Source organism: Caretta caretta, chromosome 5, assembly GCF_965140235.1.
Source record: "Caretta caretta isolate rCarCar2 chromosome 5, rCarCar1.hap1, whole genome shotgun sequence".
NCBI lineage: Eukaryota > Metazoa > Chordata > Testudines > Cheloniidae > Caretta > Caretta caretta.
In genome coordinates, this window is record NC_134210.1 from 15292280 (window position 1) to 15306596 (window position 14317).

A 14317-nucleotide genomic window follows, 5' to 3' on the forward strand; every position below is an offset into this window, starting at 1 on the left:
ATGATCCCTTCTGACCTTAAAATCTGTGATTCTGTGATCTCCCGTGGTGATCGTGAAGTGGGGTTGTTGCTATTGTAATGTCTACTGAAGTGAACTCTTAAATAACTTTTACTGACATGTTGGGAGAGAGGGAACTTTGAAAGTGTGGTAGGTGTGTCCTGTTGTCTTGCCAGTGTAACAAAGAGCGGCTGCATGCTCAGACACACTTTCTCCTTCCCATATGCTTGCCACTTTCTGGTGGCCTCTGTCATGTGGTGATTCACTAGCTTTGAGGCAGAGACTGTAACTCAGAGGAGAAGATGGATTGTTATGGAAATATAAAGTGATTTTTATGGCACTTTTATTGCCAGCCTGGGAAGTACTGTAGTGCATAAATAAAAGATTTTTGCTGCCGTTGGTGGTTATCATGGCTTCACAGATCCAAGAAAATAAATAATACTTTTTGCTTATATAGTGTCTTTCTTCTAAAAACCTCAAAACTCTTTGTGAGCATCAGTGAAGCCTCACAACAGGGGTAGGATGAAAGTAAGTAAAATTGTCCCCATTATCAGATGGGTAAACTGAGTCACAGAGTGCACACAGCGTAGTCTAGTGGATAGGGGGTAGAACTGGGAGCCAGGAGCCAGCTCTTTCACTAACTTGGCTGGACAAATCACTTACATTGTTTCCCTATCTGTAAAATGGAGATAATATGCCCCTATATGAGAAAGGTGTTATATGGGTTAATTAATTATGGTAAAGCACTGTCAGGATGGAAAAATGCTTTTTAAGCACTGTGTGATTTATTTATTGATTTACCTGTGCTAAAACAGTGAATAAATGGGGTGCCAGGAATAGAACCTGGGAGTGTTCTGACTCTCACAGTGGGCTTGTTCTGATTTCTAGGCAACACGGTCTCCCTAACTAGTTATCCTAGATAGTAGGTTCTGTAACAAAGTTACGAGGGTGATAGTCTCTATTGCTTTGTAGTATAGAGCAGCTGCAGTTTGTGTGTAAGGTAACTGATCACAGAAGCATGCAGGGAGTATATTAGAGCACAAAGCATAGAGTATTGCTGTCCTCTGATGAACCATAATATGAAAATGAATGGGATGTAGGTGGGAGGTAGACAGTGTCACTCGTGAAGCTGCACAAGATCTGATATTCCTGCTGACTCCCACTCCAATGCTCTGTCAGCTAAATTTTGCTCCTTATCTTTCCAAATAAATGTTGTAAATTTTTGCTGCTGAGTTTAAAAAAAAAGAAAAGAATGGATGATTTGTAATGGAAATAAAGCAGCACCCATAGCATAGGGGAACAAATGGCATTTCAGTGTCATGAGTGCCTGAATTCCCAGTAAATCATATATCAGGTGCCGTTAATAATAATCCTTTAAATTTATATTGTATAACACCATTCATCTGAAGGTTTCAGATGGCTTCAGATTAACTAACCCTCAGAAGGTAGTTGTCATGGTGCTTGTTTTACAGATCTTGCAAGCTGAGGGAGAGATGCATTTATAAAGTTTAATCTGTTCTACTAATTTTCATGTTGTGTAGGACAGACAAGGAGCAATGCATGCAGTGTAGTTGTAGCCGTGTGGGTCCCAGGATATTGGAGCGACAAGGTGGGTGAGGTAATATCTTTTACTGGACCAGTTTTTGTTGGTGAGAGACAAGCTTTCGAGCCACACAGAGCTCTTCTTCTATTTCACCCACCTTGTCTCTCTAAGGAGCAACAGGTAATTTACCCACGTCCACACAGTGGGACTAGTACCCAGTTCTAACTATTTAAACATCACTACCTCATAGATCTCAGAATTCTCAATTGCCTTTTTTCCTTCTTTTAACCAGGGTTATCATCCATTGCCACATGAAGCTGAAATTGCACACACCAAAAAACTATTCAGAAGAAGGAGGAACGACCGGAGGTAGGAGAGACCTGTCCAAAGTGTCTTTGACCTTCTTTTACTCATCCTGCAACTCCTCTCCCAAACTCTTTGAATGTTTTTCAATTATATTGTCTTTATCTGAAATTTATGAAATGCAAAATACTACATTATGATACCAGTGCTCCAGGGTCTGCACCGACTTTCCACTGGCTTCTGGGTGGAGTTTAAGGTGTTGGTTATGGACTAATAAATCCCTAGATGGCCTGGGACCACCCGACCTGAGAGACTGCCCCCTCCCTATACCATACTGTCACAGCTGCGGTCAGCTGGTCTACCAAGCTGGATCCCCTTTTTATGAAAGAGAGGAGGTGACTGGCGGGACATTCTCTGTGAGAGCATTGAGACTGGAGAACTTGTTCCCCTCCCTTGGTCTGAGAGAGTCTGAATTTGGTGTCTTTCTGGGCATGCTGCGAAAGAGTCTGTTAGAGAGGATTTTTGGAAAGGGCTGAGGGTGGGCTTCCTAGATAATGAAGGGCATGTCTATGCTGCAGTTAAACGCCCACAGTTGGCCCGTAACAGCTGACTGAGGCTCATAGGGCTCCGTGCTGTGGGGCTTTAAAATTCTAAGGTAGAAGTTTGGGCTCGGGCTTGAGCCTGGGCTCTGGGACTTGCCCCTCTTCGTGGCGTCCGAAAGTTCAGGCTCCAGGCCTGAACACCTACGCCGCAACTTTACAGCCCCACAGCCCGAGCCCTGCGAGTATAACTGCAGTATAGACATACCCAAAGGGTAGGTGGCTGGCTGGCTGGCCTGTGGAACCAGTCATTTTAAAGCTGCTGAGATTTAATTTGATTATATTTGTTGTATCATAACATTAGCGCACCTAAAGCCTTGGATAGGCATCATTATTTAATTTTATTTATATAGATTTAAAATAATTAAATTTAATTTAATAATAAATAATAAAATTAATAAATAAATTGTTTGCACAGTTACATTTAAAAACAAATCAGGAAATACAGGAGTTCATCTTAACTTGTCCATGTTGCACACACAGGTAGTATTTTCAATTCCTGTTTTTTTGGTTCTGTTCTATTCAGTATATGTGTTTATACTGACCTCTTTATTGTAGTACCAGAGCACCTTCCAGCGGCGCATTAAACAACGTGGCTACACATCTGTCCTATGTTGTTTGTTCTCCCATCCTCTCTCCACAGGGAGAAGCGTGTGCACTATTGGAGAAGGCAAGGTCAAAGAAATGTGCCTTGTGCTTGAAACAGAAAGGGGTGAGGTTTGTGATGGTCCTTAGAACCTGGCAGAGTTCATTCCACAGTCTTGGACCAGGCCTGGCTCCTGCGCAAGCTTTACTCTTATTGTTGAGAGTTCCACTGGGCCAGAGGAGCGAAGTTGTCAGCCCGTGGTCTTCATCCTGGAGCTTTAGAGATAGTCTTTTAGGTATCCTGGACCCAGGCTGTAGAGCGCTTTGAAGATAAAAACCAAGACCTTGAATTTGCTTAGAAAGTCTATGGAAAGCCAGCATAGAGAGCAGAGGACAGGTGTGTGACAGGTGCTGAGGAGACATGCTTCACCGTTCTGTACTAGCTGGAGTTTCCTATGAGCTGAAGGTTTTGTGCCCAGGTGTATCTAATTGCTGTAATGAAGCTAAGAGGTGACAAAGGCATGAATAACTGAGGGTGGTCATATCCTGTGTTCGGTATAAAGTGTACACTGCGAAGGACGCCTGCTGTGCAAAGTTACTGAGTTAATCTTGTTATATGGTAGAAACCTGGGCCTGGATTTTCCCAAGTGATGTGTGATTACGAAGGGCAGGAGTGGGGTGGTGCCTGGTACTCACAGGGGGCAGTGGGCAGAGGTCCCAAAAAAGCCAAAATTCAGGTGAAAATTGATCATACCTGAATATTGGCTTTTTCAAAACCTGTGCATTTTTTGGAGAAAGTTAGTAAATACCAAAAACGAAGGGCCTTGTGCATAGCACAGGTCACAGAATTCCGGTCACTAATTCCTGCAATGAGCAGAATAACAAGTGGTTGAACTAGGGCGCTTAGAGTTATAACCATATGGCTGGGTCCCCCCAGCACAGTCGTTACTATGTGAGTGGGACCGAAATAAAATGGGCCTCTTTGAATCAATGTGGACCTGATTTTCCTTCCGTTACACCTATGTAAATCCAGGGTAACTCTGCTAAAATCAGTGAGGCTATGTCTGTGTAAAATTGGTGTGAGAGCCGTGTGTGTGTGTATCTTTCTGAAGGCTTCTCACAACTCAGGACTCTTCTCTCTGGGTGGGAAACATTTAGCATTATTGCAAGTCATCCCTGTTAAGGAAGCCTTTGAAATGGTGATATTTCTGTGACTTGTACTTACAGCTGTTGGGCCAGCTCCTCAGCCGGTGGAAACATGTGTAGCTCCATTTACCCAGCTGAGGGTCTGGCCCAGGGGTAGAGAACCTTTTTTCTATTGGTTCCTGGCAAATGGGAGCTGTGGGGGCGGTGCTTGCAGATGCGGGTAGGCACGTGTGGGCTCTGAGCTTCCCTGATCACCTCTGGGCCGCTGGGATAGCTGATCGACTGGTCTGGCACCCTAGTTTCGCCCTGCAGCGGGGTGGCGCTGAGGCTCAGGGCTTCCAGCCGGCGGCACAGAGCCTTGCAGGGGACCAGATCCGGGCCGGAGGTTCCCCATCCCTGATCTAGCCCATTGTCCAGTTGTGAAAGAATCACATTATAGGTGTTTTTTTTCTCCTACTACTCTGTTCAGGTTACCATTATAAACTGTCAACAAACAAGCATTTAGCTCCCCTGAGGGCATTCTGCCCTCCTCCCCACAGATTACAAGAACTGATAGCAGAGGAAACTGCCTTGAGTTGATGTTGGAAGATCACATAGTGAGATAAAGTATAGCTAATATATGCAGACTAGTCCAAGGGTTTTGCAAAGGGACTGTGATAAATATCACAAGGGGCGATCTGGTAACCTGTGAATTACAAAGACATTCATAATGTATGGTTTCAGAGTAACAGCCGTGTTTAGTCTGTATTCGCAAAAAGAAAAGGAGTACTTGTGGCACCTTAGAGACTAACCAATTTATTTGAGCATGAGCTTTCGTGAGCTACAGCTTCCGATGAAGTGAGCTGTAGCTCACGAAAGCTCATGCTCAAATAAATTGGTTAGTCTCTAAGGTGCCACATTATGAATAAAGAAAAGGAGTACTTGTATGTTGTACATGCTAGAGCAACAGAGCCATGGACCATGTAAGCTGAATTAAGGCAAAAGCAAGGAATCCACTGAGACACTTTAAATTTCAGTCGATAACGCAACATGGGGAGTCAGATCGACTGGGGGGAGAGACAGCAGTTTTTTTCAGCCCTTTTAAAAAACAAATATGCCAAATGCTTGAAAGAGTGAGTGAACTCTCAAATGCTGGCATCCTGTGACTCTCTGCAAAGTACACTATCCCACAGTCTGGTAGCCACACAAGGCTTTTCGGTTCGTGACCTTAGGGAATGAGATTATGATTCACAAGGGGTTTAGCCCATCCCCTCTAGTTCCTAATGCCTTGTCCCATCCCTTTTTCTGTTAGACTGAATCTGATTCTCCCCCAATCCTTGTAGAAAGAAGGCAATTTCGTCATAAGATTATTGCATTTATAGGACATTTTCTATTGTGCATCCCTTAAGACCAACATTTAAAAAGTGTATTAAGAACCTACTCGCTGGAGGACTACCCCAATACTAGCTGATGGGAGTATAGGCTGAGGGAGGTGGCGTTTATTAAGAGTTATTTCAGGCCAAACTTCCAGCCGGTCGTTGGACAGAAACCCTATTTCCTGGGAGGCAGGCAGGGCACTCTTTGGAAAATGATCTGATAGTGCATAGAAATACCTAGATGGATTAGACTGGAGTAGGTTTTATGTTCACAGTGCATGAGCTCCTTTCTCAGCTCTGCCATCAATTTTCTGTTAACCTCTCTGAGCTCCAGTTTCCCCTCTTGCAAAGGGGCATAATGCTTCCTGAGCATGGGGACTGAGAAGTTCAGTCCTTCAGTGTTAGTAAAGCACTCGTGAGAGCTTCTGATGGACAGTGCTCTAGAATTTGGAAAGAGCATTTTTAATCTTAATTTTAAAATGTTTGAAACAACTGCCTAAAACAGGGGAAAGCAAACTACAGCCCGTGGGCCGAATCCAGACAATCAGGGCTTTCAATCCAGCCCGTGGGATTGCCAGTCCCATGGCGCAGCAGGGCTGAGGCAGGCTCCCTGCCTGCTATGGCCCCTCGCTGCTCGCAGAAGCGGCTATCACTACATCCCTGCAGCCCCAGAGAAGTGGGAGAGCAGAGGGCTCTGTACGCAGAACAGGGAACTGCAACCAATGGGAGCTTCAGGGGTGGTATCCACAGGTGAGGGCAGCGCGCAGAGGAGCTGCCTACCCCACCCCATCCCCAGGAGCCACTGTTGGACATGCTAGCCACTTCCAGGAGTGGCGCGGGGCAAGGGCAGGCAGGGAGGCTGAGCCCCCAAGTCCCTAACTTCCTTCTGGAGCCCCCTGCCACAACCCCCCCTGCACCCCAACCCCCTGCCCTGAGCCCCTCCTGCACCTCAACCCCTTGCCCTGAGCCCCTTCCTGCACGCCGCCTCCTCCCACATCCTGCACTCCCTCCCGCTCCACAACCCCCTGCCCCAGCCCTACATTCATGGCTCTGCATGCAATTTTCCCACCCTGATGTAGTGCTCAGGCCAAAAAGTTTGCGCACCCCTGGCCTAAGAGGATGTGATGTCAGTAAAAACTCCACACTGGCCAGAGAAGGGCTAACGAGCTGCTGTGGCCTCAGTCATCCCCACCTTGTTTCGCCTACAAGAGCTGTGAGGCTTGGAGGGGGTTGCTAAAAGGAGAGAGAACGCTGAGTGGAGAGGAGACTGGGAGGAAGAGCAGTTTTTTTGTGCTGGTTCCTGAAGGAAGGTCTGGCTGGGACTATGACCCAGCCACAGACAACTAGATACAGAGCATCCTTGTGTTTACTTTGTTAACTGGGCCTATCGTGTTCCCCTTTTGATCTGGAGTATTGTGCTTACTGCTCTGTTTGAGGCCTGCTTATGGTCTGAATGGAACGACTGCAGTCGATGCCCCCCCCCCCCCGCCCCCGAAGGGGACGACTGTCTTCAATAGGTTTGCTCCCTACCGGAGTTCATGCAGTAATTAGTCATGAGCGCAGAAGCAACATGGTCAAACGGAGCGTGGGGGAACGGAATTGATTCTCCCACCAAATATCTCTCAGCAAACTATTTAGACTGAGATACCTTGGATAATCTCCCAGACTTTGATGGCTGGCCGGCCACCCTCTCCCCCTACATGACTAGGCTGGTGCTATCAGCTGCTTCATATGGAGGAGTGGAACCATCTCACTTCTCAGTGTATCGCAGAACAGAATGGAAGCCTTAGCTGCCCATCATTTTAATGCTGCTTATGATGCCCCAAGAGAGCGCTCCCTCTATAAAATGCATTTGCAGTAAGTGGGGTCTCAACATGGTTATTTTATGTGAAAAACATGGTACAATGGGAATTTGAAAAAAAAAACAACAAATTTCATTTAATCAAACTGTTTACAGTTTAAATTTACAGGTTGTATTGGAACAAAGAACTGGTTGCAAAGTTATTCACATTTTATTGCTGTGCTACTATCTTATCATCCCCAGGCATTGTGTTGGTGGATATAAAATTCATTCCACTGGTTGTGAATCTGCACTCGATGGTATTAATATCTCTCTGCTGTATGACCAGCAGAGGAGGAATTTTATTGCCAGTGAAACTTTTGGGAGCTCTGGGCCTTTGCATTAAATGTTGTCTGGATCCAGAAAGACCCAGCCTTGCAAAATCAAGCCCACAGTCTCCTCCCAGACCTTCCTAAGTCTGGCTTGTGAAAGTTGTCCGGGTCAGCTGAGAAAGCATTTCATGCCCATTCTGCCACTTCTTTTATTTTAATACAATGCAAAAGCTGTGTCATGTATATCAGCTTTACCCGTGGGGCCTTAGAATGGGGCACACAGCCCCACTGAGTAAGTATGGCTACTTGGTGTGAGGAAGGTGGGCTGGATTTGCTCCATTAAACACCAACCATGTCTGCTTTGCGCTGTTCAAAACATAAATGAAGGCCAGGAGTTAACAACCTTGTAGACAGAAATAGAGAAGGTAGGACACCTTGGGAAGCTCAAAAGAAGGAATAATTGGTAATTGGATTAGATCATTTTGATGAGCATCACAGTAGAAACAAGTCTAAGGGCTTGAACCAAAATCAGATGAAACTGTCTCACTGACTTCAAAAAAAGAAAAGGAGGACTTGTGGCACCTTAGAGACTAACAAATTTATTTGAGCATAAGCTTTCGTGAGCTACAGCTCACTTCATCAGATGCAACTGTAGCTCACGAAAGCTTATGCTCAAATAAATTTGTTAGTCTCTAAGGTGCCACAAGTCCTCCTTTTCTTTTTGCGGATACAGACTAAAATGGCTGCTACTCTGAAACCTGTCATTGACTTCAGTGAGCCCTTAAAGAAGGACTTGGAAGCGGGGTCAGTGGCAGGGTCAGATTAACTCTCCTGTGGGCCTGGTGCTATTAGATTTTGTGGGGCCCCTGTGTACAAGTCTTTTTCCTAATTGAAAACAAAATGATCACAATTATGGCATTGAGGCTATTAACGCTATACCAAACTTGCCTTTTAATTAACATAAAGCCGTTCTGTGGTTACAGTTCAGTCTTAAAACATGTAGAATATAGTTAATTCAAAATAGCCTACTTCTTACCTTAGAACAGCTGTTATATTAGTTTCTTTCTGGGAGGGCATTTGGGTGCAGGAGGGGGCTCCAGATTGGGGCATGGGGTTGGGGTGCAGGAGGGGGTGTGAGGTGCAGGCTCCGGCCAGGAGGCGCTTACCACAGGTGGCTCCTGGCCGGCGGCGCAGCAGGGCTCAGGCAGGCTGCCTGCCTGCATGCTGTGGCCCCACGCTGTTCCTGGAAGTCTCTGCTGCTGGCCAGCACACCCCTGGGGGGAGGGGAACAAAATGTCTCCGTGCACTGCCAAGGCCCACAAGCACTGCCCTCCCTCCACCCCGCAGGGGCCGCAGTGACATGCCAGCAGCCAGCCGCTTCTGGGAGCCTGCCGGTAGCCTGACAGAGGCCTGCTACACCAGGGCCCCCCTTGGCCTGGGGCCCTGAGCTGTAGCCCCTCAAGCCCCCTGCGTTAATCCGGCCCTGGACAGTGGTGGCTTGGGGAATTGGAACATGTAAGGGGAAATGTGGAAAAAAGATTTCTGTTAGAAATAAGCATGGACCCACAACCTTGGCGTGAGCTGCTTTGTTTTTTGGTTGTCTGGTTTAAATTCTACTCTTATCTGTGTGAATTTCAGTCCTCTTGAAAGTGAAGTAATAGCACCTGCTAGAGCCAGGCATATTGAATGCAGGTGCTATGCAATCTTCCCATGCAACTTCCCTCACTCTGACTGGCATGCTGCCTGCTGTTCCAGTCTGCTGCCTGACTTGTTTGAGCAAAGACGACAAATTATGTGGTGGGGTTTTTCTGTCATGTTGATAAATGACCGTTAGGAGGAAGTTATCCAACTTGTACTTGGAATTCTAAGTCCAGTTTTGAACTCTGGACACAATGGATTCATGTTTATTTCACAAATCCAAGGATTCTCTGGGCCCCACTATGCAGGATATTTTTAGCCTTCAAGGTTGTTTTTTTTACAGGGGGAGCTGATAGCATCCCATAGAGAGAGTTTGTCTAACACTCTCTATTATAAAAGATTCTTGCAGCCTTTTTCTGAGAAGCTCGTACTCCTCCATTAATTGCAGCCATGAAATTTGGCAGAGACAAAGCCCTAGGACTAGCAATGTGATTCTTTTTTTATCTCAGGAAGTATCATTCAGGTTTGGCTGAGTTACAACCTGTTTAAAAATTATCATTTTCTTTCTTTTACTTGCATTCCTTAGGAAAGTATAGTCAGCGTGCCGAACTAGTAACTAGACATTACAACTTGTCAGAAACATTGTCAAAAAATGGTAGTGGTAGTGGTGGTGGGGGGGGGGGTTGATAACAAATACACTTATTTTCATAGAAAAAATGCATTTTTCTCAAAATGTTGAAATTTTTAGAAAAATCCCTCTTTCTCTCACTTTTTAAAAGTATAGCTCTCTCCCTTTTGTTTCTCCAGAGAAAAATGGTGGCAAAAGGTGAAAATACTTTTCCCTCCGCTTTCTCCATTTTTTCAAAAGTTGGGAAACGCCATATTTATAAAAAGAAAAGGAGTACTTGTGGCACCTTAGAGACTAACCGATTTATTTGAGCATAAGCTTTCGTGAGCTACAGCTCACTTCATCGATGAAGTAAGCTGTCGCTCACAAAAGCTTATGCTCAAATAAATTGGTTAGTCTCTAAGGTGCCACAAGTACTCCTTTTCTTTTTGCGAATACAGACTAACAAGGCTGCTACTCTGAAACCTGCCATATTTATAGTTGTCTGTCCCCCTTGTGCATCTGTCACAGTCTTTAATGATGTAGTGTCACACTGTTTTTTCCACGGAATCCTGCCTCTTTCAATGCACAGGATGGAGGCACAGGGGAGCAGAATTACGGTTGTGCAGGCAACCTTAGAACTGGCATTGACTTTGTCACCTAAAGAATGTTCTTTTAACATGGGTGGTGGCCGTGTTTCTACCTAATGTAGATCTATGTTGTGGTAACATCTAGAGGCGTTAGCCAGGTCAGGGAGGGTTCTGTTATGCTGCAGGTTGTAGGAACAAACTGTGAATGACATTCCCTGCCCCAAAGAGCTTACAATCTAAATAGAAGTGACAGATAAGAGTAGGAGAGAAGTATGGTTCTTCCCATTTTACAGATGGGGAAACTTTTCTTAGGTACCATTTTTATTGCCTTTTTTCCTCTCTGGTTTTGGTTTCACAAAGATGTCATGTCAATGGAAGACTATGAAAGGTGACAGGTTTCAGAGTAGCAGCTGTGTTAGTCTGTATTCGCAAAAAGAAAAGGAGTACTTGTGGCACCTTAGAGACTAACCAGTTTATTTGAACATAAGCTTTCGTGAGTTACAGCTCACTTCATCGGATGCATCTGTGTGTATATAAATCTCCTCACTGTATTTTCTACTGAATGTATCCGATGAAGTGAGCTGTAGCTCATGAAAGCTTATGCTCAAATAAATTGGTTAGTCTCTAAGGTGCCACAAGTTCTCCTTTTCTTTTTATGAAAGGTGAGAAAGTTCTGCCACTGATTTCCAGCAGTTAACAGGAACATCCGAAGAGCGGGCGGGGGTGGGGTAATAGTTTTACTTTGTGTAATGACACATCCATTCCCAGTCTCTATTCAAGCCTAAGTTAATTGTATCCAGTTTGCAACTTAATTCCAATTCAGCAATCTCTCGTTGGAGTCTGTTTTTGAAGTCTTTTTGTTTTAATATTGCGACCTTTAGGTCTGAGATCGAGTGACCAGAGTGATTTGATATCCCAAATGATAAACTCAAATGGTTATTACATGCTGGGCATGACTTGCCTGAGGGATGCAGTTGCCCGGGAGATGCAGCTGCCTTCACCAGGATGTGGCAGCGTTAAACTGCATCTGGAGGTCCAGAGGATGGAGGTCACCTGGAAAGGTGGGCCAAATCGGCACATCTTTCAGGTGCCCTAGTCTCTGCTCTCCCCAACAGTTCGAAGCCCTCTCCTGGGGCAGAGACTGTAGGCTGACTTGGTGTCGCTATGGACTTGGCCAAATATTTTTCAAAAATCTTTGAAGGCACCATTTATTATTTAAGAAATAAACCAAACAATTGCAAGTCAACAGGAGTGTTTCTTTGGCTGCATAATGCATTCTGGGGCAGCAGAGCAGGGACAGCCAAACTAATGTATGTAAGGCTTACTTTCAGTAGTTTGTGCTGCCCCTCTTAGCCGAGCCTTGCATGAAAATTGGATCACCCCTGACAGAATATTTGGTTGTCTACCCATATCATGATGATGATGATGATGATTTAAAGACTAACGCTGGGTTTATTTTATTCGTCTATTTAAAAAAAAAATTAGTCAGCGGGTGAATGCAATTTCAGCCTGGCTCTCAGGTGTACACAGTATAATGTCCACTCTTGAGTTTGCAGTTCACCTTGTAAGATTTGCCCACTACAAAAGGTGGTAAAAGTCTATCAAAGTTGAAATCCTTCCTACTTTCCCTCCATCTCTCCCCCTGGTAGTCTGCCATCCCAGCATCTTCTCTATAGAAGAGCTTCTCAGGGAACTACCACTTGCCTCTCTGTGAAACTGAGCAAGTGGGGGCACGATGGGGATAGCATTGATTTCATGGAGGAGTATGGTCTATCTTTTCTCAGTGATTTCCCTCACAGTAGGGGCGGGGCTAAGGCAACAGAGTTCATGCCAGATGCTTGATCTGCAGGGTTAGTAGAGCACTGGGCTAATTCCGTGTCACTGGGGACCAGCTAAGTAGGAGCACATTTTTCATGATGAACCATGAAGAGTTTTTAAATAATGAGTGTTTTCTTGTATTCATTAGCTCTGCCAGGTACCCCACCCTGTTATTTTGGGGGCTTCTCAGTAAATTGATTTTAGCCATTTGTTCTAGTGCGTCCAGTCATAAAATACATGGTGGCATCTGTCAGGGTTTGAAATATTTCTGGATGCCTACCCTCCTTGCAGTCTGTTTGAATAATAATGCTCAGCTTTTATTTGGGATGATGAAATTAAGTGGAGGGGACTTGTTCTTCAGGACAGATTCTGTTTAACAGAGAGATGGTGCTTTTTGTTTTGGCATCTAATTAATTTTTTTTTAAAAAGTTGCTGTGAGAGAAATATTTCTGTACTGCTGAGTAAGAACTCCCATTGCATGTAATCCATCTGGGCACGTTGGTTGGCCAGGGTTCTGGGCTGCACATATCTTTAAGAAGAAGGATGGTCCAGTAGTGAGGACACTAGCACAGGAGTTGAAAGACCTTAGTTCAGTTCCCTGTTCTGCCACGGACTTCCTGTGTGACCTTGGGCAAGTCACTTAATTTCTCTTTGTCTCAGTTCCCCCTCTGTAAAATGGGGATAAATGAAGTGGGAAGGCACCAAGCAGCAACACGTTACCCATAAGTGTGAATATGCCGAGCCACTTGAAGAAGACTAGCAGTGCCCTGCCAGACGAGTGTTGTGAGGATAAATACATCAAAGACCATGAGATTCTCAGGTACCCCAGTAATGGGTGTCATGTAAGTAATGTAGATAGACCCGAATGCCATTATCCTTTACTGCTGGTGGGCTTCATACACTTAAAAGGAGCCTGACAGACTTGTGCTTTGCCTTTCCTATGGTGAAAGGAGAGTGGAGCTGATGGGGATTGTGGGACGATTGTTTAGAGTTCTTGAAGCCAGGATCTGTGTCCTCCAAAACCAGCAGTGCTTTGTTTTTATTTCATGGCAAAAGAATGCTATTTCATTTCAGCCTCTGCATTGACTAGGAGGTTCAGAAACTCTGAAGCAAATGAAGCTGCAGGTGTGGGGGCGACTGGCTCCCTCACTGGTGGCAATTGTAAAGACGCAGGCACCACCTTTTGAAAAATGAATGGGCTTTAAAGATCTGACACGAAAGTAACTCTGTTTAACTGGAAAGCAACTAATCACCTCTTCCCAAAAGGCTTCTGCTGCTTTTCTGAATAAAAGCTTTGAACCCTTTGCTCTTCATCTGATGCACATTAATGTCCTCTTTCCACTGCATTCCTGGGAACAAGCTGCAGAATGCTAAGTAGCTCTGTTGGTTAACAATCTTTTCCAGACGTTTCTGCTGTTCATTTAGCCCCTCTGGGTTTCCAGAGGCATCCAGAGACTCAAGTGGCTGGTGCAGTCCTAGCAGTAGCTGCAGTCTCTGGAGCAGGACTTTACAGGCTGGTTGCCAGGCCTTGTGCACAAGATTCATCCAACTTGTCATGTATGCCTTGCATTTCTGTGTCTTATCCAAAACTTCATTTAGAAGTGGCAAAGTTGCAGTTAGATGGTAATACATCAGATACCAGAGTGGCCAAACAGTGCTGCCATAAGGATCTCAAACGGCAGCCTATGGATGATCAGAAAATCCTATTGTTTCTAATGACTCTGCTATTTCAGTAAGGAAATGGGAGTGATGTGATTTTTTAAAATTTCCCTCTAGCTTTTCAGTGCCTAACGTGTAGCCATCCTGAATAATAATTGCTTTTTGATAACTGAAGTACAGAAATGTCCCTAGCTTTCTAACTTTTCCCTTATACCGTCCCAATGTGTTTCCTGTGGCTAACTTGGCTTTACACATAAATGATCAAGCTAAACCTGGCTGAATTTAATTAAAAATAAAAATCAGGCCTTGGGGGAAAAACATCCCCTTTCCCACAAGAGCCCCAGGTGGCTGTCAGAAAGTGTTTC

General features: G+C 44.9%; 1 protein-coding gene across 10 annotated transcripts in view; it reads left to right on the top strand.

Moving 5' to 3' along the window:
- Nucleotides 1-14317, top strand: part of CTIF (cap binding complex dependent translation initiation factor) — a 349613-nt gene that overhangs the window by 194044 nt on the left and 141252 nt on the right. For all 10 annotated transcript variants that reach the window (XR_007356637.2, XM_048849819.2, XM_048849821.2 and 7 more), the window contains one exon: nucleotides 1833-1909. Coding sequence is in view for 9 of the 10 variants with exons in the window: in XM_048849819.2 (XP_048705776.2) it covers nucleotides 1833-1909 (77 nt within the window). In the remaining variant the exon portion in view is untranslated. The remainder of the gene's footprint in view (nucleotides 1-1832; nucleotides 1910-14317) is intronic.